This window comes from Raphanus sativus, chromosome 8 (assembly GCF_000801105.2).
Source record: "Raphanus sativus cultivar WK10039 chromosome 8, ASM80110v3, whole genome shotgun sequence".
Classification (NCBI taxonomy): Eukaryota; Viridiplantae; Streptophyta; class Magnoliopsida; order Brassicales; family Brassicaceae; genus Raphanus; species Raphanus sativus.
In genome coordinates, this window is record NC_079518.1 from 17,987,314 (window position 1) to 18,013,918 (window position 26,605).

The following is a 26,605-nucleotide window of genomic DNA, read 5'->3' on the forward strand; positions in this document are numbered from 1 at the left end:
CTTGTCATAAAACTGATGATGCAATCATGGTAGCTGAACTATTCTTTAGAGATGTAGTTAGGTTGCATGGAATGCCTAGGACAATAGTGTCAGATAGAGATACCAAGTTCCTGAGTCACTTTTGGAAAACCTTGTGGGGAAAACTAGGAACTAGATTGCTATTTTCTACTACTTGTCATCCCCAAACTGATGGACAAACTGAGGCAGTCAATAGAACTTTATCTGCTTTGCTGCGTGCCATTATCAGTAAGAACATTAGGACTTGGGAAGACTGTTTGCCTCATGTAGAATTTGCTTACAATAGGTCAATGCACTCTGCCACTAAGCTAACTCCTTTTCAGGTTGTGTATGGATTCAATCCATTATCTCCTTTAGATTTGTGTGCTTTACCTTTTAAAGAACAAGCTAACCTTGATGGCAATCAAAAGGCCGAGTTTGTTAGATCTTTGCATGAACAGGTAAAGAAGAACATTGAGGCTCAAACCAAGGTGTATGCACGCAAGAAGAACAAGGGGCGCAAGGAGTTGGTGCTGGAACCAGGAGATCTTGTGTGGATTCTTTTGAGGAAAGAAAGGTTTCCTCGTGAGAGGAAGTCTAAGCTGATGAAGCGCCTGGATGGTCCATTCAAAGTGTTGAGAAGAATCAATAACAATGCTTATCAGATTGATCTCCAAGGGAAGTATACAATTAGCTCCACTTTTAATGTTTCTGATTTAATTCCTTATGTTGCAGATGAGCTGGATTTGAGGTCAAATCCTTTTAAAGGAGGAGGGGATGGTACGACCATGGATGAGCAGCTTACTGATGAGGAGCTGAGTGATACTGATGGGGAGCTGATGGAGGAAGGAGACTCAGAGGAGGATGAGCTAATTGAACCTGTACTAGGGGATAAAGGTGCATCTAACCAGGAGATGAGTATCTCAAGTTCAGAGAAGCAGGAGGAGCAACAGCATCCAGTGACATTCTGGACTGGACCAACGACCAGAGCTAGAGCCAAAGCACATCAGGAGGTCATTCAACACTTAGCCAAACTCGTGAGGCCTAAGGAAGAGGGAGAAACCGTGGGAAAAGAAGGGCCAGCATGTTGGTTTAATGTGTTTCAATTATGTAATTGATTTAAACCAATTTGGGTTAGGATTAGGATTTTAAACCAATTTTAATTAGGATTCTAAACCAATTTCGTTTAGGATTAGATCAAACCATTCTGGTTAGGTCTTGGGTTTTATTTTGGCGACATATTTTGGCTTTATAAGCTTGTAGCCGCTTTTGGTTGAAACTTAGACAATTTTATCAAAGAAAAACCTTAAGCAAATTGCTTGCTTGCTTCTGTGCTTTCTCTGTTCAGCCTAAGAACATTGAACCTTCATCTAGGGTAGAGTAATCTACTGTGATCCATCTCAGACACTACACAGGGTTATCCTGCGTCTAGAGAGTAGCTATACATCTTTGGAGCCTTCCACTGCTCTGAAGAGAAGTCCATCGACCAAGGAGTGTTAGTAACCTCCCTGATCACCCTCTTAACCATACCATCCAAGAGATCCTAGCTTCCTAGCTTATAAGGGACGCACCATAAGGTCTTTTGAACCTTTGTTGGCCTGAGGAGGCCTTTAAACCTTTATTTATCTAAACTTGGTTTTTAGCTTTGTTCCAAGTCTTTTGATTTGACTTAGTCGTTTCTTCGGATTTTTGTGATAAGTCTAGAAGGCTTGGATCGTATTTGGTTCCTTAAGAGGAGTTCCTGAAATATCGAGATTAGCTCAAGGTTTTTAGGAACCTGAGTTTGGTTTAGAGACCTTAGGTGGGGGTTCATAGGAACCCTAATTTGTTTGTGGGATTTTAAGACCCATTAAAACTTGCTTAGGATTTTAAGATCTTCTCAGATTTGATAAGGATTTTAAGACCTTTGTATTTTGTTAAAGATTTAAAGACCTTAGGTTCAGATTCATGGAGACCTGACTTTGTTTAAAGGATTTTAAGACCTTTTGAGATTTGATAAGGGTTTTAAGACCTTGGTGGTTTCTAAGGACTTTAGGACCTTAGGTTTAGGTTTATCAAATTTGATTACGATTGAAGGATTTTAAGACCTTCGAGATTGTTAAGGTTTTTAAGACCTTAGGTTCAGGTTCTTGGAGACATGGGCTGATCCGAAGGATTTTAGGACCTTAGGTTCAGGTTCTTGGAGACTTGAACTGTTAAAGAGTCGAGGTATCGAAGATAATTGCTTTATTGATAATAGAATACATGGAATCATAGTTATCATACAATTGCTGCTTGGGCTATGTGATTTTGATCAGACATATGCCCCTTTTGGTCGTGGTGAATAGAGTGTTGAAATGAGGTTGGGGCTGCACTCATGACGGAATTGCCTACGTACCCAGTCAAGGGATCAAGCCTAACGTAGTTCAAGGATTTTAGGTACCCAATGATAATCTCTTTTGAGATTCGTGGCATTCCACGATCTGATTTCAGGTACCCCGGTCCGCACCTTTAGAAGCTTGTAGACGCCAGGTCGTACCACGTGGATGATCCGATAAGGACCCTCCCAGTTGGTTCCTAACTTCCCAGCATCTGGTTCCTTGGTTCCTTCGAATACTTTTCTAAGTACTAGGTCACCTACAGCAAACTGTCGGGGCCTGACTTTGGAGTTGTACTGTCGTGCCATTGCTTGCTGATAGTTTTGGATGCGAAGCAGAGCTCGGTCCCATCTTTCCTCAATTAGATCCAGGCTGTCCGTCAGGAGCTGGTCATTAGCTGCAGGATCGGACGTACAGAGTTCCCGGTGGAGGCTACCAGCAGTGGTTTCGGCTGGGACGACAGCTTCCATCCCGTAGGCTAAGGAGAAAGGGGTTTCCTCTGTAGCCTTTCGTGAGGTGGTTCGACATGCCCATAGTACTTCAGGTAACTTTTCCGACCAGAGTTCCTTCTGGTTTCCGAGGCGTTTCTTGAGGTTTGCTAATACTGATTTATTAGCAGCCTCCGCCTGGCCGTTTCCTTGAGAGCGTCGAGGTGTTGAGAAGGTCAGGCGGATATTCCATTTGTCACAAAATATTTTGAAGTCGTGAGATATGAATTACCCTCCATTGTCAGTCACGATTTCGTACGGGACGCCGTGCCTACACACGATGTCTTTCCACACAAATCGTTCGACCTCGACTCTTGTTACCTGTTGGAAAGCTTCAGCCTCAATCCATTTCGTGAAGTAGTCTGTTAGGACTAAGAGGAAGCGTAGCTTCTTCTTTCCACTTCCTGACGCTACTAGTGGTCCTACGATGTCCATGGACCACCTAATAAATGGGTAAGGGGCGGATATGTTGGATAGCTTTTCCGCAGGTTGGTGTATAATCGGTGCGTGCCTCTGGCATTTGTCGCATGAGGAAAAGTAGACCTCACAGTCTGCAATAATGGTGGGCCAGAAATAGCCCTGTCTTTTGATTCGGATAGCTAGAGCTCTGCCTCCATAGTGGTTCCCGCAGGAGCCGTCGTGCATTTCCTTCATGAGTTTCATAGCAACGAGGCCATGGACGCATATTAGGTAAGGTCCGGAAACGCTTCGTTTGTGGAGGATGGAATTGATTATGCAGTATCTTGCGCTCAATTCTTTGAGTTTTCGAGCCTCCCATTTTTTGGGCGGAGTCTTTCCCTCCAAGATGTATTGCATGATTGGTGTTCTCCAGTCCTCTCTTCCTACAACTTTGTTATGAAGAGACGAGGGAGGTTCCTGTTCGGGACCTGGTGTCGTGGTGCCCCCGGAGATATTCGTAGGATTAGGCTCCAAGGAGTCTGAATTCTGAGGGATATCTCCATTTTCCCCGTTATTCTCCGGGGTCTGGATGGTGTCCCCAGATGAATTTTCGAGAGCTGAGCGACTTCTAGTTTTGACTCTGCAGACGATTGGGTCCGAGGTCTGGATGGTGCCCCCAGAGGTATTCATAGGATTTAGCTCCTGGGAGTCTGAATTTCGGGGAATACCTTCATTTTTGTCATTATTCACCGTGTTTTGGATCGTGTTCCCGGAGGTATGCTTTTTAAAGCTACGTATTTTGGCTTTTGGGAACCAGAATGTTGTGAGAACTTGGGTAGCTACCGTTTCAAGGCAGTTACCTTCGGTTTGCTCTTTTGACTTGTTGTCTATTTCAGCTTTAGTAGCTATGTCGATACTTGGCTTTTCGATTCCTTCCACGGGTATGATCCGTTTTACGAGGGGGTCTGATGTGGAGGCTAAAGCAGCCAACGCATCTGCTGAGGAGTTCTCTCCTCGTGGGATCCTTGTTAGCTCGAACTTGTCGAACTGCCTGGTGAGGTTCTGGACGACTTTGAGATATGCCCCCATTCTTTCGTCCCTCGTTTTGTATTCTCCGTGAAACTGGCTGGCAACTAGCTATGAATCACTATAAGCGTTTAGCTCTCGGATTCCGAGGCTTAGGGCGAGTTTTAGCCCTGCGATTAGTGCTTCATATTCAGCCTCGTTGTTTGAGGCGCTGAATCTGAGCCTATAGGACTGCTCCATGGTTTCTCCAGCTGAAGAAGTCAGCCTTAGCCCGATGCCTGAGCCTTGTTTTGATGAGGCTCCGTCGACATACAGGCTCCATTTTGGAGCTTCCATTTCCGAGTCTAATTGCTCGGATGCTAACTCAATAATAAAATCGGCAAGGACCTGAGCCTTTGCTGCTGCTCGAGGTATGTACTCGATGTCGTATTCACTGAGCACTATGGCCCATTTAGCCAATCGCCCTGACTGGCTGGGGCTGTGCAATATCGTTCGTAATGGTTGCAAAGTCATTACGATGATCGAGTGCGATTGGAAGTAAGGTCGTACTTTCCTGGCAGCTGTTACAACCGCCAGCGCTAATTTTTTCATGGCAGGGTACCTTGTTTCGGCGTCTATCAGACTCTTGCTAGTGTAATAGACAGGTCTTTGTTCGTTTTGTTCCTCTCGTACCAGCACACCGCTAATTGCAGCAGTTGATACGGCGAGGTACAGATACAGTGGTTCTCCTACTACAGGTTTGGACAGGATCGGAGGTTCGGAGAGGTAAGCTTTCAATTGCTTGAAGGCTTCCTCACATTTCTCGTCCCATAAGAACTTCTTATTATTTTTTAGAAGTTTATAGAATGGGAGGCACTTATCGGTTGACCTGGATATGAATCGATTTAATGCTGCGATTCGTCCAGTCAATCTCTGCACCTCTCTGGTTGTCTTAGGTGACGGCATTTCCAGGAAGGTCGCTATCTGCTGCGGGTTGGCTTCAATACCTCTTTCAGTTACGAGGTAGCCTATGAACTCGCCTGAGGGTATCCCGAAGGTACATTTAGTAGGATTGAGCTTCATATTGTACTTGTTAAGGATATCGAAGCATTCCCTTAAGTGGGAGATATGGTCTTCTCCAGCTGAGGATTTGACTAGCATATCGTTAATATAGACCTCCATGGTTTTTCCGAGTTGTCCAGCAAACATCTTATTTACTAGCCTCTGATAGGTAGCTCCTGCGTTCTTTAACCCGAATGGCATAACCTTGTAACAATAGGTTCCTCGTTCGGTTATGAATGCAGTTTTTTCTTGATCCTCAGGATCCATCATGATTTGGTTGTACCCTGAGAAGGCATCCATGAAGGATAGGAGTCAATGGCCAGTTGTTGCTTCAACCAGGCGGTCGATGTGAGGTAACGGTAAGCTGTCTTTCGGACAAGCCTTGTTTAGGTCGGTGAAATCTACACAGATTCTCCATTTCCCGTTTTTCTTTTTTACAACTACCGGGTTAGCTAACCAGTCGGGGTAGTGAACCTCTCGAATCGACCCCGCTTTCGTAAGTCGATCAACTTCATCGTTAATAGCTTGAGCCTTTTCGAGACCCAGCTTGCGATGCTTTTGTTTGATCGGTTTGAAAGTGGGGTCTACTCTCAGTTTATGGGTAGTGACGTTCGGATCTATACCTTTCATGTCACTGGTGGTCCATGCAAAGGTTTTGACATTGTTTTTTAAGAAGTCAATGAGCTCCTTTTTGGTCTCAATAGGTAGCTCAGATCTGATGCTTACTTGTCTTTCAGGGTTTGAGTCGTCGATGCAAACTTTTTCGGTGAGGTTCCTGGGGGGACCTCGAATATTTTGTTGCATCTCACGACCCTCCTGGATCTGTAATTGCTATTGGGGGGATTTTTTGAGGATTTCGAATCCTCCCAGGTAACAGATCCTGGAGATCTTCTGGCTACCATGTACGGTAGTTATCCCTTCAGGTGTTGGAAATTTCACACATTGATGATAAGTCGAGGCTACTGCTTTTATCTTGTGAATCCAGGGTCTTCCTAGGATCGCATGGAACGGGGAAGGTCTGTCGATGACCACCAAGGTTGTCATTTTCATTATTCCGCCAGCTATGATTGGGAGCTTGATAGTTCCCAATGAGGTAGCTGTTTCTCCGGAAAAGCCTACGAGATTAGCTTTTTGGCCAATAATTTCGTAGTCGTCTATTGATATACCATGGATTTTACCCATTTTTACCCATGGTATATTAGTGTTTTATATACTATTTATTATGTATTGGAGTCTATTTAGAGTATTTACAGGTTCAGGGACGATTTGGAGATATATGGTGATTTTGGTGCCTTTTGGAGTCCTTCGCAGTGCAGGACTGCACAGACGCTTCAGATGTTTAGCTGTCGATAGAGACCTTTCCACCTTTGGATTTAGCCCATTGTTTGATACAAGATAGAGCTTTGAGTTAGCTTTCCAATGCCACCGGTTTGAGGTCAATCTGCATCCTGTAGCGGAAGTTACACCCGATTTACTGAAGAGTGGTCAGTCTGCCTCGCGAGAGAAAGCTGCCGAGAAGAGGATTGTATGTAGATCGACACAGCACACGGCATGTCGATCGACAGGGACATCAGAATGTGGGCTGAGTATATTTCATGACCGACTGAAGCCCAGGAGTCACCACAAAGTTACCAAAATACCCTTGACGACCAGAAACCCTATTTATGTTATTTCTAAGCCATTGTTGACGGCTACGCTTTCTACGCTATCTTATTTTCATTGTTCTTGGTTAGGAGAGAAGGGAGGAACTCCTTGAGAGTCCTCCTGGAACTCCTTTGCTTTTGGTTTTATATTATCTATTGCATTTTCATCTATTCATCTATGATTTCTGTGACATACTTCATGTCTGAATAGATCCACATGTTAGATCTATGGTTCAGATAGGTTTGTGGGATTAGCCCCAAACTATACTTGCTAAGTTGTGATATTCATCAAGTGGATTGAACTCTATGCTTGTTCTAGATTAGCTAACTAGAACATAGATCACTAGGATCTTTGATATCTTGAATTATCCATTTGAGCTTGCCTGTCTCCCGTTGAGAAGAACGACAGTTCCTCTTTGAGACCTTGTGGTCATATTCGGCTCGCCCCTAGGCAGATCTAGAAGCTGTCGATCGATATCCCGACAGGTGAATCGATCGGCGCTGCGAAAGGTGTATCGCTCGATATCTCAAAAGGATATCGACCGACTCTTTTTCTGTGTCATCATGCGAAATGTGTGGCCAGAGATCTAGATATTTTAACCAGTGATTCATTCACATATGTTAAGCGGCTGAGATCTATAGTATCATGCAAGCAACTTATTAAAGCATTTATAGAGATTATAATCTCCATTCCTGAATAGAAGCCCTAGATCTAGCTACCATCCTTCCATCAAACAGCTCCTTGCCAAGCTGAACAATTATATTGTTTATCTTGTTTACTGTTTTAATTACTGCTTTATCAATTTCATTTACTGCTTTATAATTTATTTACTGTTAGCCTACCTTAATCATAACTATTAGATCTAGTGTGTGCCTTAGCTCCTTGTGGATTCGATCCCTAAGTACTATAACTTGACCTCTTTTGATGAGAGTAATTCACTCCTTAGGGTAATTTGAGTGATATCAAATTTGGCGCCGTTGCCGGGGAGCTTCGATCGCCATTAGATCTTATTTAGTTAGATTTTGTTTAGGTTTTATTATTGTTCAGAAATCTCATAAAATTTTTTCTTCTGTTTCAGGTACATACCAGAAGCAACAATGAAGAAAGGATTTTTAGCTTATTCAAAGAAGCAACCTGCTGGTTTATGCACGATCCGTAAGTCTACGAGGGATGTAACGATCGACACCCTCCCAGAAGCATCGATCGATAGCATACACCACAAATCGATCGACATCGTCCATCACGAATCGATCGACACCCTACAAGAACAGGTGATCGACAAAGTACACAAATCGTCAAACGACACTGTTCACGCGAACATTGTTCACATGGACACTGTTCACCGAGGTACTGTTCATCGTGGTACTATTAATGCGAGTACTGTTCATCCACGTACTATTCATCCGATTACTATTCACGAAAATACTGTTCATCCGAATACTGTTCATCCCGTGTCGATCGATACTGTCCACTTAAGCACTGTTCACCGAAACACTGTTCATCGTGGCACTATTCACGAAAACACTGTTCATCCGAACACTGTTCATCCCGTATCGATCGATACTGTTCATCCGACGTCGATCGACACTGTTCATCCGACGTCGATCGACACTGTTCATCCGACGTCGATCGACACTGTTCACTGAAACACTGTTCACCGAAATACTGTTCATCGCGGTACTGTTCATCGCGGCACTGTTCATCGTGGTACTGTTCATCAAAACAATGTTCACCGCGACACTGTTCATTCAGGTACTGTTCATCCGGACACTGTTCATCCGACGCAGAAAAATTTTGTTCATCATGGATCGACCGACACCACTCGCGAGGAAACAAAGGAAGTCAGAGCACTCATACTTAAGATTGATAAGAGAGGTATCTGGCGAGACGAAGAAGGTCGTCCTTGCAACACCAGAGGACAATCGATTAATGCAGATGGTGATGTCATCCCTGATGTGATTGATGTTGCTGAGACAAACGACTTTACTTTGACAAGCCAATGGTATGATTTGGGAAGCGAGGACCCTTTCAAAGGTCTTCCTTTTGAAAATCCCAAAGATCTTATCAAGACACTCGAGGGGTTAGTCTCATCAGCCCTCTCATCAGCAAACAAGCAGAATGAGGTACATGTAGATCACATTATCTGCAAGATTTTCCCATATTTTTTATCTGGATATGCTTTTAGCTGGTTCAGTAAGTTGCAGCCAAGATCTCTAACCTGTTGGGAAGACATCAAAAGCGCCTTCTTAGATAAATTTTTTAGTGAAACTGTAGCAATTCGCAGTAAAAGGTTTGACTACATGATTGAGAAGATGACTGAAGATCATGAGAAAGGAATAATGACTAGTATCAGCCAGATTCTTGATTATGTCTATAGCGAGCAGAATGGAGATCCCGAGATCCCAACAACTCACGTCAAGCAGCCAGACATTCATGATCAACATGCTTATGAGGATACACAGAGGGACAAACTGAACAGAGGACATCTGGTCAACCATGGTACGGTTGAGGATGATGAACAAGATGGATCTGGAGAGCCGAGCATAGTAGAAAAAGCTGATACAAGTGATTCGATTTCAGCATCGATCGATATCAGCACTTCAGAAATGATCGATACAGACTTGTCTCATCGATTGATACCTCTCGAAATCCATGATGCTACTGCTGTGAATGCTAGGACAGAACGACAAAGAGCACTCAACGACTACAACAGTCCTGAGGATTTTTATGCTAAAAGGTCTGCATTGCGTCGTTCAACATTCCAGAGTTCCATCTCTGAGCTACCTACTGCATATATCTCTCTTGTGGGTCAGACTCCTTTTCATGGTCTTTATTATGAAGATGCCACTAACCACTTAGAGGCATTCGAAGATTTAGTTTCGACCATCAAATGCAATGGAGTCCCTGAAGACTACTACTTCTGCAAATTATTCTCATATTCTCTTGCTGGAGAAGCAGCATGTTGGTTCAGGAAGTTGCCACAAGGATCTGTTACTACCTGGAAAGACATCACAAATGCCTTCCTCAACAACTTCCGATGTGATGCTGCAGCAAATTTAGAGATTGAGAAGAGAGCTATGCTGGAATATATGGTAGAGGATGATGAACAGATGGCACCTGAAGAACTGAGTAGAGTAGAAGAAGCCGATATTAGTGACACAAGCTCAGCATCGATCAACCCCGCGACCTCGACATTGATTGACACTATCACTTCAGCATCAATCGACACCAGCATCTCAACATCGATCGACAACGACATTTGTCACAGATCGACACCACCCAAAATTCCTGAAAGTTCGAGTCGTCCTCAGGACATTGCAGACTCGACACAGAAGAACATTGATGTATCAAGTTGTTATCCCAACCAATATGTAGAAAAAGAGATCACCATGGAAGATTTCTTGGAGCTAGAAGAATTTTTGGAGTTGGAGGATGGAGAACAACTTGGAGACTTGGATTCGAGTGTAGAAGTCACTATGAGAGACTTCATAGAGCTGGAGGAATGGCTTGAGTCGGAACGGAAGCTTGATGACGAGCGAAACACTGAGAGAAAAAATATGGAGACTTCGTCAAAGACTAGCATCGATCGATACCAACCGGATGAGATCGATCGACACCCTCCAGATATCATTGATCGACACCTACCCGAGTACATCGATCGACACACATCGTTTGATGAGCTACCAGGAGGATGCACAGTTAAGCCGGAACCGACTGAAGTGAGAATGCACAAGTCTGTGTCCTCATACCTTGCTGTCCCTAAACATCTAAGACCAATATGCGTAAAAGAAGCTGATGGGATTTGCAAAAGAATGAAGAGAATACATGACCCTGTGAAGATTGTGGTTCCCTGTACCGTGTTTGAAGCTGAATCTCCTATACCACCAGATAGAGGTATACGTCTTGATTCTTACAATGGAGTGTTTAAGAATCATCAGCATGTAGTAGCTTCTCAGAGAGAGATGAGGTGTAGAACTGAAGTCGACAAAGTATCCAGAGAAGGAGTCTCGATCGACACTGTTCAGAACACATCGATCGATAATATCACTCCACCATCGATCGACATCTACCGGATACCACCAATCGACATCATCAATCTGTCATTGATCGACACTACCACTGGTTCATCGATCGATACCAGACGCGAATCAGAGCAGAATGAGTATGAAGTGTGTGGAAATATTTTTGATGGAGATACCACCACACGTTCAGACAAGTCTGGGGGAAAGATGATGATGAATTGGAGGAAGAGGAAAAGAACCAAAAGGGATCCCCAGTTATCATTGATTCCTCACTTCTCCGATGATGTCAGGAAATCTGGAGCGAGACTACACAAGTCTGTGGAAAAGAAGAGGAGAAATTGGAAGAAGCGGAAACGAACCAAGGGAGGTTCTCAGTTACCATTGACTCCTTACTTTTCAGATTGTGTTAGGACATCCAGAGTGCACAGCAGATGCTTCACACATCCGTTTGCAAAGCTTAAAGCACTCCTTATTGCTGAGATGATAGACAAAGGAGAAAAGTCTATGGTGGAGGCTTTCACACAAGAATGATAAAGCCTCAAAGATTGGACATTTGAGATTTGTTTTGGAGCATATTCTCATTCTCATCCGGACTAAATCAGATCTCCAAAAGTCAAGCTCATGACTAAAAATAAGCGTTGAGTGGGAGGCAACCCACTGTTAGGTTTGTTTTAAATTTGTTTTATTTTCATATACTACTGCTTTTTATTTTTAATTATTGCAGGTAAAAAAAAAAAAGATGAACAGTAAGCCCGACACGGTAGCAACAGTGCCGAGCAACACTGTAGCGAGGACATCGATCGATACTATAGCAAGCAAATCGATCGACACTGTAGCAGAATCACTGTTCATCCGAAAAAAAAAAATTTAGTTAATTCGTTTTATTAGTTATTTATTACTAACTTTTAGACTTTTAGTGTTTTATCTATGTTAGGTTACAGGAGAAGATTCATGGAAGAAGCATTGATATACCAATATCGACCGATGGTTGCAAACATTGGTCGACAGAGCATCACTAGCATCGATCGATCGCCACTTAATTGTGTTGATCGATAGAGCATCAAGAGTATCGATCGCCACTTAACTTTGTTGGTCAATATTCACATCAAAGTTAGGTATACTGTTTTTCCTTGTTAATTATTGTCCTTATGATTTATTCTTCCACCAATCTTAGACTGTATAATACTGGTAACAGTGTTGTTTAAGTCTAGGGGAGGTCGTACTAATATTATAATTTAGATTAGCTATTTAGAAAAGGGACCCGAGTAAACGATTGCCTTAGTATCGACCGACGAGAAGAAGTCGATATCGATCGACATAACCAAATATTCCACGACCGATGACAACACATTTTCATCGATCAACATCTATTCCGGTCAGGTATTTCGTTCTAACTTGTTAAATTGAGTACTTATGGTTTATTTCTCACCAACCTCCGACTTGATAACAACATTATAGTGTTATTTAAGTCTGGGGGAGGTTCTACTGATATTGTGTTTTAGTTAAAAAAAAAAAAAGATCCAGGTAAACGATTGCTCAGCACATCGACCGATGAGACCATGTCGATATCGTTCGACAGCGCTTCATCTTCAACGATCGATTGATACTTCATTATGTCGATCAACACAGACATCAGCGAGCTGGTATATCGTTCTTATTTGTTAATTTTGTGTTATTGCTTTATGATTTTCACCTTACCACCGACTGTTTTACACTGGGGATAGTGTAATTTAAGTCTGGGGGGATTACTAATGGTTATTTACTTTATGTGTCTTATTTAAAGTGTTTTCAAAAAGTTTTATTGAGTCAAGAAGGGGATATAATCTTAATCGATTTACTACTTGTCATCTAACCACTCTTTCGACCAGTCTTAGACTTACTGATTGCAGAAGTACTAGAGATGCTAAAGTGGATCAACCTGTCAACTATGTTTGCACTTGTTGAAATTGTTTGAAGGAACCAAAGCTGACCTCCAACCTAATACTGACTTGATTTGCTTGTCTTGGGGCTTGGTATACAAGGGATCGGAATCCTCCTGCAAGTCTGGAAGGTAAAAAGTCTGTGTGTTTCTGGTTCCCTTCCTTCTCTCTCTTCGGCATCTCGAGATCTAAGTTTATGTTATAAAAGATTGAAATGATTTCTTGAGAGGCAGAGGGATAGGTAAATTACCTGCGACCCTATTATTCTAAATCTCGAGGATGATCACACATTGTGGAAACGAGGGATAGGTAAATTACCTGTGACCCCATTATTCGCTACACTTTGTCAAAATGTATGAGTTACAAATGCAAATGTCAATGAGATAGACTAGATGACCTTTGTGGCATCAAAACCTATTGAAATTGAAACTAATAAGAGATTCAGAGAAGAGAGATGAGGGGAGAAAGGGATCAGAGAAGACTACCTGTGTGTTCAGAAACTTGTTTGAGATGAATCCATGTGTCCTTTGATCGATACTCCCAAGGTAAAGCCTACACTTTTATTTTTATGCAATAAATGAGGTTAGTAGAGGGGATTGTCAGACAGGATCTGTTAAGTTGTGGAACTAGTGGAATTTGGTTGCTATACTAGGATATTGTATAATGTGCTTCTAAGGTTATGATGTTTAATGATTTGGATTGCACTACTAGAGAGATGATGACTGAGTTTTTAAAATTTTTTGAGTCCCTACTGTTTTCAAACATCTTTCAGAGAGACTGCCTGGTTGTTTTGCTTGAGGACAAGCAAAAGGGTAAGTCTGGGGGAGTTGATATACCATGGATTTTACCCATTTTTACCCATGGTATATAAGTGTTTTATATACTATTTATTATGTATTGAAGTCTATTTAGAGTATTTACAGATTCAGGGACGATTTGGAGATATATGGTGATTTTGGTGCCTTTTGGAGTCTTTCGCAGTGCAGGACTGCACAGACGCTTCAGATGTTTATCTGTCGATAGAGACCTTCCCACCGTAGGATTTAGCCCATTGTTTGACACAAGATAGAGCTTTGCGTTAGCTTTCCAATGCCACCAGTTTGAGGTCAATCCGCATCCTGTAGCGGAAGTTACACCCGATTTACTGAAGAGTGGTCAGTCTGCCTCGCGAGAGAAGGCTGCCGAGAAGAGGATTGTATGTCGATCGACACAGCACACTGCATGTCGATCGACAGGGACATCAGAATGTGGGCTGAGTATATTTCATGACCGACTGAAGCCCAGGAGTTACCACAAAGTTACCAAAACACCCTTGACGACCAGAAACCCTATTTATGTTATTTCTAAGCCATTGTTGACGGCTACGCTTTCTACGCTATCTTATTTTCATTGTTCTTGGTTAGGAGAGAAGGGAGGAACTCCTTGAGAGTCCTCCTGGAACTCCTTTGCTTTTGGTTTTATATTATCTATTGCATTTTCATCTATTCATCTATGATTTCTGTGACATACTTCATGTCTGAATAGATCCACCTGTTAGATCTATGGTTCAGATAGGTTTGTGGGATTAGCCCCAAACTATACTTGCTAAGTTGTGATATTCATCAAGTGGATTGAACTCTATACTTGTTCTAGATTAGCTAACTAGAACATAGATCACTAGGATCTTTGATATCTTGAATTATCCATTTGAGCTTGCTTGTCTCCCGTTGAGAAGAACGACAGTTCCTCCTTGAGACCTTGTGGTCATATTCGGCTCGCGCCTAGGCAGATCTAGAAGCCGTCGATCGATATCCCGACAGGTGAATCGATCGGCGCTGCGAAAGGTGTATCGCTCGATATCTCAAAAGGATATCGACCGACTCTTTTTCTGTGTCATCATGCGAAAGGTGTGGCCAGAGATCTAGATATTTTAACCAGTGATTCATTCACATATGTTAAGCGGCTGAGATCTATAGTATCATGCAAGCAACTTATTAAAGCATTTATAAAGATTATAATCTCCATTCCTGAATAGAAGCCCTAGATCTAGCTACCATCCTTCCATCAAACAGCTCCTTGCCAAGCTGAACGATTATATTGTTCATCTTGTTTACTGTTTTATTTACTGTTTTATCAATTTCATTTACTGCTTTATAATTTATTTACTGTTAGCCTACCTTAATCATAACTATTAGATCTAGTGTGTGCCTTAGCTCATTGTGGATTCGATCCCTAAGTACTATAACTTGACCTCTTTTGATGAGAGTAATTCACTCCTTAGGGTAATTTGAGTGATATCATCTATTTCCATCCCTTTCAGGGTGTTGTAGAAAATAAGGTCAACGGAGCTTCCTATGTTTATCATAAGTTTAGGCACCTTGTATCCTGGGATGTTTAGGGTCACGATCAGGGCATCGTCGTGAGGTCTGTCAAGGTTTGACGTCTCACTCTCCCAGAAGGAAATCTTAGTATTGGACTCGGGGTTGGTAGACTTAGGTCCAGTGTTGGACACAGCCTTCCGTACGTGATTCTTAATAGAATTAACGGAGTCTTGACATATGTCGGATCCTCCAAGGATACAGTCCACCCTCGAGTCGGGGCTCGATTGAGGTGACGGTTTGCTCAAGAGAACCTCGATTTGTAGGCTTTTTCCTTGGGAGAATTTTCCAAGAATCATATCGACTCTTTTCTTGGAAGCTGGAGGTGGCGAATCTGTCTCCTTCTCAGGTGACCTTTCGCGTTTTGGAGAGGTATCTCTGGGACCTCTTTTCTGATAGGGCGGTGGCTTTTTAAGGTCCACGACCTTTATTTCTCCGGCTGCGAATTTAGCTGCCAGCTGTCGTTGGAGGTCCCAATATTCCTCAGTTGAGTGTCCTTCTCGGTTATGATAGGAGCAATGTTTGTTCTTATCAAAGCCTTTTGACCAAGGAGTTTTATTTGCTGCGGCGACAGGTTTTTCTTCCTTATCCTCCTCGATTGCATAGGAGTGTTCCCCCTGAGTCTGATTATTTCGGAGGTTCCCCTTTTTATGAGGTCCCTTTGCCTCTGAAGATTCACCTTTCGAGTGATTCTGAGGTTTCTTGTGGAGTTTATCCAGTGCAGTTGTCTCTTCCTCCAAAGTAATATATCTAGTGGCTCTATGAAGAGCATCATCGATAGTTGGAGGAGTATTGAGTGTTAGCTCCGTCCAGAAATCTGATTTATACCACAGACCTCTTCTAAGGGCCTCGATGGCGACTTGGTCGTTGGGATTCGAGAGCTTAGTTCTTACTGCTCTGAATTTCTCGATGTAGACTCGTAGCGAGTCCCCCATTCCTTGTCTGACCTTCTAGAGGTCGGCCTCAGAGGCTTGCTTCGGGATATGGGTCGAGTACTGCTTCATGAAGGCATTAGTTAACTGATCGAAACTGTCTATCGAGGCTGGTTCGAGACCAGAAAACCACTCAAGGGCTGTTCCAACCAGGTTTTCGGCGAATGTCCTGCAGTAACCTGCTTCACATTCTTCCTGCGTAAAATGGGCTTTTACGATAGCTAATCGGAAGGCTCTCAAATAGGCCTCTGGGTCAGAGGTCCCATCATACTCAGGAATTCTAATTTTTCGGGTATCTCTTATGTAAGAGCTGGCAATTCTGTCACTGAATGGAGTCCCACAGGTTTCTTCAATCAAGCTCTCGATTTCGGGAGCTGAGCTTGTTGTCTTATGCACTTGAGCATTCAACTTTCGGAGAGCTGCGTGAGTTTGTTCCATATATCTGCGAACGGCGTCAGGTCCCTCTAAAGGATGGACATTTGGGTCATTATTAGGTATCTGACGAGCAGGTTCCTGGCGGAATTTTGTTGGCTCATCTTCCCATGCGATTGGTGGACTAAGTCGCTCACCGGCTCTTGGGTTATCGGTGTCTGCCCTATGATATCCGTCCGTATTCGGGGTTGATCTTCTGGTTTGATAAACCGAAGCTGATGTTCTGCCCCCGGATGGGAAGGATATTCCTGCTCCTGACCTAAAAATAGGTGGCGGAGGAGGCAAGCGAGTGCTCCGGTCAGCGATCTGACTGGGCGTAGAGCTGGTTGTCGCTACGTTACTTCCCATAGCACTGGTAATGGGTGGGTTAAACTTGGGAGCTGTCCCAGCATGAGGTGTCTAGAAAGCAGATCCCCGTCCTTCCGGAGCAGTGCTATCAGGAGAAAATTCTAAACGTCCCCGGGGAAAAGAGGGATCGGTCAATCGATCTCGGAAAGTGACCCCCGGAGTTTGACGTTGCGGTGGTTGGGTTGTTGCGTTTAGAGATCTAGTTATCTCTTCAAATCAATGCTGCCGAACTGCTAGCTGATGCATCGTACGCTCATTTTCCTAAGCTTTGTCCACTAATTGCATCATCATCTGACGAATCTCAGAGAGCTGAGCCTCCGTTTGATTCGGAGCGGTTTGCTGCTGAGGATTCTCGGTGATCGGAAGACCGGAGGCAGTTCCACCTGATGATCTCGGGTTAGTCACTCCAGTGGCAGTCTGGCTGGTTCGAGCGCTAGCCGGAGGCTGTTGCCCAGATCGGTGATCGCCACGTCGAGGCTCCGGAGTTACGAGACTAGAGCCTCCATCGTTCGGTGAGCCATCGCTCTGAATCGGGAGGTTAGGGTCAGACGGATTCGTTGTCTGATCGGTAGGATTCATCCTCAAGTTAGAGTAAGGGATTCGATTGTTTCTTCCCCACAGACGGCGCCAATTGTGAGGGATTAAACTCACCTCCTGGATTTAGATCAGGTTAAGGTTTAGGAAAAGGTTAGGGAAAGACAACGTGGACTGAATCCCGTAATAACTTGTAGAATGAACTTTGATTTGTATTGATGATTTTGATAAAAGAGTTGTTACAGAAGATGATCTTTGATGATTACAAAGACAATGAGAATGTTACAAAAATAAGAATGCTTTCAGAGTATCGTCTGGAATAAGGGTTGAATGAATAAGGATTGAATGCCCTTTTTCTTGATTGCCTTCTTCTTTAAATAGCCTCAGGCCCCATTTGATCACCACCAACTGGTTACCGTGATCCCCTCCGTGATTTGAGGGATTTGTAACAGCCTCCCTTTGACCGGGTCCTGCGCCTATTTACACGTCCACGAGCTGCTTCCTTTCCGCGACCTCTCTAATGAACGTCCTTAGCTCACAGCCTCCGGCTCTAGCTTAGCTGTTTTTGGAGATTGCATTTGTGATGGACCTATCGCGGCCTGTTATCATTTCTTGTTACTTTCCATTAGCTAGCGGGCCATATTTGGGCCCAACAGTGGCCTTAGCAGCAGGCTTCTTGGCTGAGAGCTTTCCCGCGGCTTGCATGAACGCCTCCATCGCTTTTTCTCCTGTGGATCCCGACATGTTACCTGAAATGACGAAAGCAGTCAATAAACCAGCTCGCAAGAAAAGATATGATGTGATAAGCTTACCCCAGATGCTGCACTGCCTTAAGACTTCTTTGCTGGTGAGAAAGGAGGCTTGACGACGTGACGGAGGAAGATCGAGGACCTGATCAGCAACATCCTTCCCTTCTGGCACGGGTTTGCGAGGCACGTCTGCAATCAGAAAAAACAGAGACAAGTTAATATCGCAATCAAAGACTATTGAGAAGAATAGCAACCTACCCACTACATGCCAAATAGGAAAAAATCCAGGGAGGGTTACGAAGGCGAATCTCTCTGCCCATCTATTACTAAAGACTGGATGACGCTTCCTTGCGCCTTTCTCGATCTCTCGAACCAAATCTTTACTACTACGAGTAGAGCACCTCGTTCACTCCTAACACCAAGCGCTCCAAGTGACCAAGGTTCTGGATCGCAATCAAGGTCCTCCAGGCTGGAGGAGTCAGCTGACCCGGAGAGATGTCCAAGTGCTCCGAGAGTTTTGCGATCAGAGAAGGCATGCGGTCTCGAAAGCCCGACTCAAAGTACGCCTCGTAGATCGGGACCTCATCAACTCTGAAATCCGAGATCCTGTCGGAAGGACCCGGAATTCGAATCTCTAGATCTTGAGGAAGATTGTATTTCCTCCTCCACTCTTCAACATCTCTCTTTCCGATTCTGGAAACAGGACCCACCAACAGAGAACCTTCGGCTTCATCGCCGGAAGAGATGTTTTCAATGTCGTCGGAATGGGGACTCTCCGCAACAGATACGGGTTCGGGGGAGAGAGAGGAAGAGTTCATCGAGCCTAGGGTTTCAGATCTAACCCTACTATCTATAGGGGAGTCTAGGGTTTTGCTAGGGGAACCGTCGGACATTATCGAAGGCTTATCTAATAGAGGAAAAGAAATAAGAAAGGAGAAGACGGGCTACCTGTCAAAGAGCGAGAAGAAATCGTCGAAGAAGGGAGCCGCTGAGAGAGAAAATCTTGAGAGAAGTAGAGAAGAAATGAGAAAAAGAAGCCTTGGTCTCAATCAAATGAAAGAGAGAAGGAAGAAAACCTAGGGTGATGACCACGCGCCTCGTATGAATCGCCATGCGGCCAAATGGGCGCCAAACGGAGAAACTCAACCGTCGTTGGGCTTTTCTCGCGAAGCCCACTCCATTTGAGTAGTCTGAAACGCAAGGCTCGTACCCGTTGATTCTCCGGAAGGGGAACGCCCCATCTCATCTCTTCATCAGGTTAAGGCACATATCAGGATGTTCCGGGGAGTTATGATTTTTAGAGCCTCATAAAATCATTGCTTCAGTCATCAGTCAAGGTCCCAACCTGATCCACTGCAAGGAGACAAGGTGCCCAAGGAATACTTCGTCTTAAGAGAAAACTACCAAGGCTCAAGAACACATGTTATCCCATGATTTCCACGAGCAAATCAAAGAATAAGGGGCAAAATGTTGGGGAAAAATATTCAGACATAAGTTTTCTCCAGCTCCCGGATAGGCCATCGACTTTCGGACCCTTGCTTAAGAAGAAACCAGGGACCGACCCCTGCCATAGGTCCGACCCCCTTGATCGGACCGACCCTTGACGCAAAATAGAAGTTTTCCGCCTAAGGGGAAACTTCCATTTTTCCGATTATGGAAGAGTTCTATTACTTGAAGCCGACATCTACAACTATAAAATGGAAGCCCAAACCCTAGAATAAGGGATCAACTATTATAGACTAGAAGATTAGGGTTTAGGAGACAAAGACTAGGGTTTATACACCCAAACATTGTAGTCCCGAATCAAACACTCAATAACATCTTCTAGTTTACGATTTCTCTTCCTTTCACATAATCTCTTCTAGTGTTCCGTAGTACTAAAACGATCCTACATAAAAGTACCCTAACAGCAATCCCCAGCGATGCACGGGAAGCTACCATGTGCAAGGGATTCGGATAGACCTTGACTGGTCCTGCTCTCCAGTGGTACATCAATCTTCCTACCAAGTCCATTAAGTCCTTTGCAGCCCCTAGCGACAAGTTCGTAGAGCAAAATTTGCTAGTAGTCGCAACCTAGAGAAAAACTTAGATGATCTCTATGAAGTTCTCCAGCATAGGAACGAACCCCTTCGTTCCTACATAGCATGCTTCAATCAAGAGAAGGTGGCTATCCCTGAGTGCAACGCTGATACGGCTATCTCAGCCTTCAAGCGGGGTCTACTTCCGGAGGGAGATCTCTACAAGGAGCTGATCAAATACAAGTGCATGACAATGGAGGACGTATTGTCCCAAGCCTAGGCTCAAGTAAGATGGGAAGAAGATGTTGAAACTAGGGCCAAGACCTATCCGAAGTACGATCAGAAGTCCTCAAAGCCAACTAGGAATGATCGTGATAAGCCCTCTCATCCCAGGTCCGCTAGGGAGACCAGCAACCCGAGTAGGAGCAGGTATCAGCACCGCCCTTTACCTAGATCCGAAGGGATGATGGTATCCACATGGCCCGATATCTCCCATCTTGCGATGTCAAAGCCGGAGCTGATCGGTGTCCTGCGACAAATGGGTCCCCAAGTCAAATGGCCCCCTAAGATGAAGGCCTCCGAGGCTAATCGGAACCCCAAGCGATGGTGTGAGTTCCACAGTGACCATGGTCACACTACAGAGGATTGCATAGCCCTAAAGATGGAAGTCGCCGAGCTTCTCAAGAAAGGTTACCTAAGGGAGTTCCTCTCAGACAAGGCCAAGAACCTTCTAAATAAGGAAGGTCCCGGTCTCCCTACCGAAGCAGCTCCCGCATTGCCACCACTGCAAGACCGGGTGATCCATGTCATCTCAGGCGGATCGGAAGTAAGCGGAATCAGTAGTGCCGCTGCCAAGAGAAGTACTCGCAACGCCAGGAACGGCCAAGAGGCCGATGGTCCTAAGCGCCTACTCCTCGGAACAGATGAGATCAGCTTCACTGCAAGGGAGCAGGAGAAGGTCCTTGCTACTCACCACGACGCCCTTGTCATTTCACTTACCATAGCAAACTGCTTGGTCAAGCGAATACTAGTAGACAATGGGAGCTCCAGCAACATTATCTTCCCTTCGGCCTTCGCCGACCTAGGGTTGGAACCTACGGCCCTAACTAGAAAGGTAACTCCCCTTGTAGGCTTCAGTGGAGAGGTCAAGCAAACCTTAGGAGAAGTTCTTCTCCCCGTGTATGCCAAGGGGATAAACCAGGCCACGAAATTCCTAGTCGTCGATTGCCCTTCATCGTATAATATGATACTAGGAAGGCCTTGGATCCACGACATGGGAGCTGTACATTCGACTTTGCATCAACTGGTCAAGTTTCCAACTCCTTGGGCATTAAGGCGGTCAAGGGAGATCAGGAAAATGCCAGGTCCTACTATCAGACTACCGTAAAGGGAAAGAACCAGGTCTTATAGCAATTACAAAAGAAGCTTCCGGCCCCACATACCAAAGAGCCGGAAGTGGAAGAAATGGATGAGGTCCCACTCACAGAAGGGAACTTGGGTCGAAACTTGAAGATAGGCTCCAAGCTTCCAGAGGGACTAAGAAGGAGACTGGTCGACTTCTTGAGATCCAACTCCGATTGCTTCGCCTGGTCCCATGAGGACATGCCTGAAATCGATCCCGACGTCATCATGCATCAACTCCAAGTGGATCCAATGCATCCCCCTGTCAGACAGAAGAGGAGGAAGTTCGCCCCTGAAAGAGACGAGATTATCAACGAAGAGGTCAAGAATCTACTGGATGCCGGATTCATACGAGAGGTGCAATACCCGGAATGGCTAGTTAATGTGGTGGTCGTTAGGAAGAAGAATGGGAAGTGGAGAGTCTGTATCGACTTCACGGACCTTAATAAATACTGTCCTAAAGACCCCTTCCCTTTGCCTCATATCGACAAGCTAGTCGATGCAACTGCTGGTCATCAGCTGATGAGTTTCATGGATGCATTCTCCGGATATAACCAGATCCTAATGCATCTTGACGATCAAGAGAAGACCTCGTTTATGACCTCAAGGGACATCTACTGTTACAAGGTCATGCCTTTCGGATTGAAGAACGCAGATTCGACCTATCAGAGGCTTGTCAACATGATGTTCGCCGATCAGATAGGGCAGACCATGGAGGTCTATATTGATGATATGCTGGTAAAGTCTCTAGAGGCTGAGGATCATATCTCACACCTTCAACAAGCCTTCACCACTCTCAGGAGGTAGAACATGAAGCTGAATCCTTCGAAGTGCTCATTTGGGGTAAGCTCTTGGAAGTTCCTAGGGTATATAGTCACCCACATGGGCATTGAAGCAAACCCTGAGCAGGTGAGAGCAATCCAGGTGATACCTTCCCCCCGTAACGTCAAGGAGGTCCAAATACTGATGGGAAGGATGGCCGCCCTGAGTAGGTTCATCTCCAGACTGTCCGACAAGTCGCATGCCTTCTTCGAAACCTTGAAGGACCCCAAGGACTTCCAATGGACCAATAAATGTGAGCAAACCCTATCTGATCTCAATGCCTACCTCACTACTCCACCTCTCCTCTCCAAACCCTTGGAAGGGGAAGTCATATTGCTCTACATTGCATTATCAGAGCAGGCAGTCAGCGCAGTCCTGGTGAGGGAAGAAGGAAGGAAGTAACATCCTATCTACTATGTGAGCAAATCATTACTAAACGCGGAGACCCGCTATAGTCACCTAGAAAATCTGGCCCTCGCCTTAGTTAACGCAACTCGAAAACTACGCCCCTACAGGCTCATCAAATCGTGGTGGTCACCTCCTTCCCCACCAAAGCAGTCCTTCATAAGCCAGAAGTGTCCGGACGACTAGCAAAATGGGCCATAGAGCTGGGAGAATATGATGTGATCTTCCGACCTTCCACGGCTATCAAATCGCAAGTCCTAGCAGATTTCGTAGCCGAATTCTCTCCTGCCATGCTTCCAGCCCTGGAACAAGAGGTAAAGCTTCGTGATAGCGAAGGGGAGAAAGGCGAATGGACACTGTACTTTGATGGGTCTAGTAACGTAAGGGGCGCAGGCGTGGGACTAGTCCTAACTTCCCCTACGGAGAAATCAGCCTCAAGGGCCGTACGATGCAACTTCAAAGCGACGAACAACAAGGCTGAGTACGAAGCTCTAATAGTAGGGCCTCACCGACCCATCTCCGCTGACGATGAACCCGCAAAACGCGAAGCTGCTCACGACGCGACCCGAGTACAAGTGGACAGCGATTACGATACGGAAGATGAAGAGTACTCACCCGATGATCCTGGGATCTCGGACCCGGCTCTAGCCGCCTACCTAGAAAAGGTGGTCTCCGAAAGGTTCAGCACCATTCAATCTATGGTAGAAAGGCTCCCAGGGGTAGCTCACCCTATTCGGAGGAGTAATCCAGGGTCCTATTCCAATACACCTCTCGTGGAAGAGATTGCTTCCGTGGAGATGCCACGCAAGTTCTCTTTCCCGAGCATCAAGATTTACGAAGGTACTGGAGATCCTGACAATCAGATCGCTCAGTACAAGCAACGCATGCTAGCCGTATAGTTCCCCCGGGATGCACGGGAAGCTACCATGTGCAAGAGATTCGGATCGACCTTGACTGGTCCTGCTCTCCAGTGGTACATCAATCTTCCTACCAAGTCCACTAAGTCCTTTGCAGCCCTTAGCGACAAGTTCGTAGAGCAATTTGCTAGTAGTCGCAACCTAGAGAAAAACTCATATGATCTCTATGAAGTCCTCCAGCATATGAACGAACCCCTTCATTCCTACATAGCACGCTTCAATCAAGAGAAGGTGGCTATCCCTGAATGCAAGAACACATAGAAATAAGAAAAGATCTTATTCAAGTGGAAGTTATTACATTTTTCACTCGCTAAATGAATCTGCACAGCATCGCAAGTGTTGATTAACCGAGCATCAAAACATAAAAAAGAACAAATAAACCTCATTAGAATCTATTATGCTCATCACACAGCCAGCCCTTACAGTAATAAACTCACATGAGACAGAGGTAGCCGAGAGAATGCTTTCGATGGGTCGAACTGGCCAAGAGTAGAGAGTTAAAGATCTGAGTCGGTTCGGAGCGACTTGCCAGTTCCTTTTAGTGCCTGGTTTGACGCTGTGACAATGCAGAGATTGTATCCGGCAGTGGCGTCATGGTCAAAAGAACATGTGGTTTTGGCGAGAAAGAGGAAAGCGGGACTGTATTGGAGATAGACCATCTCAAATTATTCTGAGGAGAATCGAGATCAGCCATTGAAACCCAAAGACAAGCAAGTTAGATAGGGACAGGAAAATTCATCAGACTGATGATAGAAGAGAACTCGAACAATGTCGAAACGCTGCCATATAGCTTCTAGAGCAATTTATACAAGAGGGAATTGTATAACTCCAATATTTGGATCTTGTTTCGTCACTGAGATTCACCGTCTCCGACAAAAATGTTTGAATTGCTTTTCTACAGCTAATTATTTTGAGAATAGAGAAGATAAGTATTGTAGTTAACGAGGTCAAATATTTGTGTGGCCAGAAACGTTTTAAATCATGCAAATTAAACCATAAGAAAACTACCTTAGTAGTAGAAAGTGACATTCTCTGTAATAAAATGTTGAAAACTGACCTATAATGTAAATCACTCTAATGTAAATCACTCTAATGGTTGACAGAAAAAAAAGCCCCTTTCGTATTGTTATAAACATGAGAGCGTAGTAAGTTAGTACCAAATCCGGTCCGACAATGGCGATTTCCGTAACTCATTGCTTCTCCTTCTCCTCTTCATCGCTCTATCCGTCTCCATCTTCAAGATCTCCATTATTTTCGAAACTAAACCGTGGGGTTCAATTCATGTATCTATCTCGGAAAAATGACGTATCATGTCTCTCTGCCCACCAAGCTTCACCAGTAAGTAAAGTAGTATACTCTTTTTTCCTCCCTCGGGTCTAAGATTCGCCTCCTGATTTTGAATTAAATCAATTGATTTGCAGACTAATGGTGAAGAAACGAATTCAAAGCACCCACCAGATGTAAAAACCCTGATTAAAGCTTATAAACAAGCTCTCTTCAATGGAGACGAACTCACCGTTACAGAGATCGAAACGGTTTTTTGTGAAATCGAGAAGGAAAAGAATAGATTCGACCACAAGGTTTTATCATTATCAATGAAGATAGCTTCAGAGAAGGACACGAAAATCAGGTTGCAGGCTGATTTTGACAATACAAGGAAAAAGCTTGACAAGGATCGGCTTAGCACAGAGTCAAACGCAAAAGTGCAAATCATGAAGAGTCTCTTGCCACTCGTTGATAGTTTTGAGAGCGCTAGGCAACAGACTAAACCCAATACAGAAATGGAGAAGAAGATCGATACGAGTTATCAGGGAATTTACAGGCAATTCGTTGAAGTGTTGAGACACCTTCGTGTTAAAGCCATTCCAACTCTGGGCCAGCCTTTTGATCCTTTGGTAACTAAAATGCTCTTCACTTTTTCTCCAGCAAAATGATGAAACTATCTTCTTGTATATGTACTGATTATTATAATGTATATTAGTGAAGAGGACTGTTTCAGGATCACATGAGTTGTTATCGAAGTAGAGAAACTACTACTTGATAAATTGGTGGTAACAGAGTTAATCGATATCTTTGCTACACTTATTGGAACGCTTTATATTAAAACCACAAGTTTGTATTATTGTTTACCAGTGAGTAATGTTTGTTACTTTGTGTGACTTACCAATATCATCTATTGTTGCAGTTGCACGAGGCTATTTCGCGAGAAGAATCTGAGGCGGTTAAGGTAGGGATGATAACCGAGGGGCTTACCCGGGGTTTTCTTCTAGGAGATCGGGTTCTGAGACCAGCAAAGGTTAAAGTCTCTCTAGGACCCATCAAGAAGAAGACTGCTTCACCTTCTGCTTGAGTTGATGTTTGGTAAATGATTCTATATGTCTTTGTGTTTAACTCAACTTCTTTCTTTTTCAATTGTAAACACACAAACATAGCCAGTTCTGTTTAGGAAGTTCGTTTGCTGCTGAGAGTTGGTTTTACTCATGGATTTGATCAGAAGATTCAGGTTCATGTCGTCTGTTTTGGTTTTTAACAAATAAGTTGATACAAATATTTTTTCGACCTGATTCATCAGTCAAAATGTCTCTTACAACAATTATGGATCCAAGATTTTACTCGACCTGGTTGATCACTCTTAACACTAATTGCCCATATCCCACCATCAAAGTGTTAATAGAATATCTTTATTCATGTTCGTTTCATAAACCCAAAGTTTAGCGGCGGCGGCAAACAATTATACTATGCGCGAACATAAAATTAAACGATGCGGAGGATGTTGTGGGTTTAAAAAGTGTTGCCG

General features: G+C 44.1%; 2 protein-coding genes across 8 annotated transcripts; one reads left to right on the top strand and one right to left on the bottom strand.

The window, feature by feature from the left end:
- Positions 1–13,305: 13,305 nt before the first annotated feature.
- Positions 13,306–24,748, bottom strand: LOC130498406 (uncharacterized). Of its 7 annotated transcripts, none has more exons than XM_056991747.1 (4): positions 24,246–24,748; positions 23,841–24,049; positions 18,309–18,434; positions 13,306–18,245 (listed from the first exon to the last, which is right to left on the bottom strand). In XM_056991747.1, the coding sequence occupies exon 4, from the start codon at positions 16,183–16,185 to the stop codon at positions 15,112–15,114; it is 1,074 nt and encodes a 357-aa protein (XP_056847727.1). In that variant the 5' UTR covers positions 16,186–18,245; positions 18,309–18,434; positions 23,841–24,049; positions 24,246–24,748; the 3' UTR covers positions 13,306–15,111. The 7 variants fall into 7 exon arrangements, with proteins under 7 accessions (XP_056847727.1, XP_056847726.1, XP_056847730.1 ...); XM_056991746.1 differs by having other exon boundaries at positions 23,817–24,049; XM_056991750.1 differs by lacking the exon at positions 23,841–24,049 and adding an exon at positions 24,107–24,128.
- Positions 24,749–24,884: 136 nt separating this feature from the next.
- On the top strand, positions 24,885–26,273 carry LOC108819450 (uncharacterized). Its single transcript, XM_056991752.1, has 3 exons — positions 24,885–25,146; positions 25,230–25,703; positions 25,994–26,273. Exons 1-3 carry the CDS (start codon positions 24,982–24,984, stop codon positions 26,156–26,158), a joined length of 804 nt encoding a protein of 267 aa, XP_056847732.1. The 5' UTR covers positions 24,885–24,981; the 3' UTR covers positions 26,159–26,273.
- The last annotated feature ends 332 nt before the right edge of the window (positions 26,274–26,605 follow it).

Bases quoted from the DNA above. Each gene is read 5' to 3' on its own strand.
- LOC130498406 (XM_056991745.1), bottom strand. From the start codon at position 16,185: ATGGGGGACTCGCTACGAGTCTACATCGAGAAATTCAGAGCAGTAAGA.
- LOC108819450 (XM_056991752.1), top strand. From the start codon at position 24,982: ATGGCGATTTCCGTAACTCATTGCTTCTCCTTCTCCTCTTCATCGCTC. The intron at 25,147-25,229 runs GTAAGTAAAGTA...ATTGATTTGCAG, and splicing joins CTGCCCACCAAGCTTCACCA to ACTAATGGTGAAGAAACGAA. The intron at 25,704-25,993 runs GTAACTAAAATG...CTATTGTTGCAG, and splicing joins GCCAGCCTTTTGATCCTTTG to TTGCACGAGGCTATTTCGCG.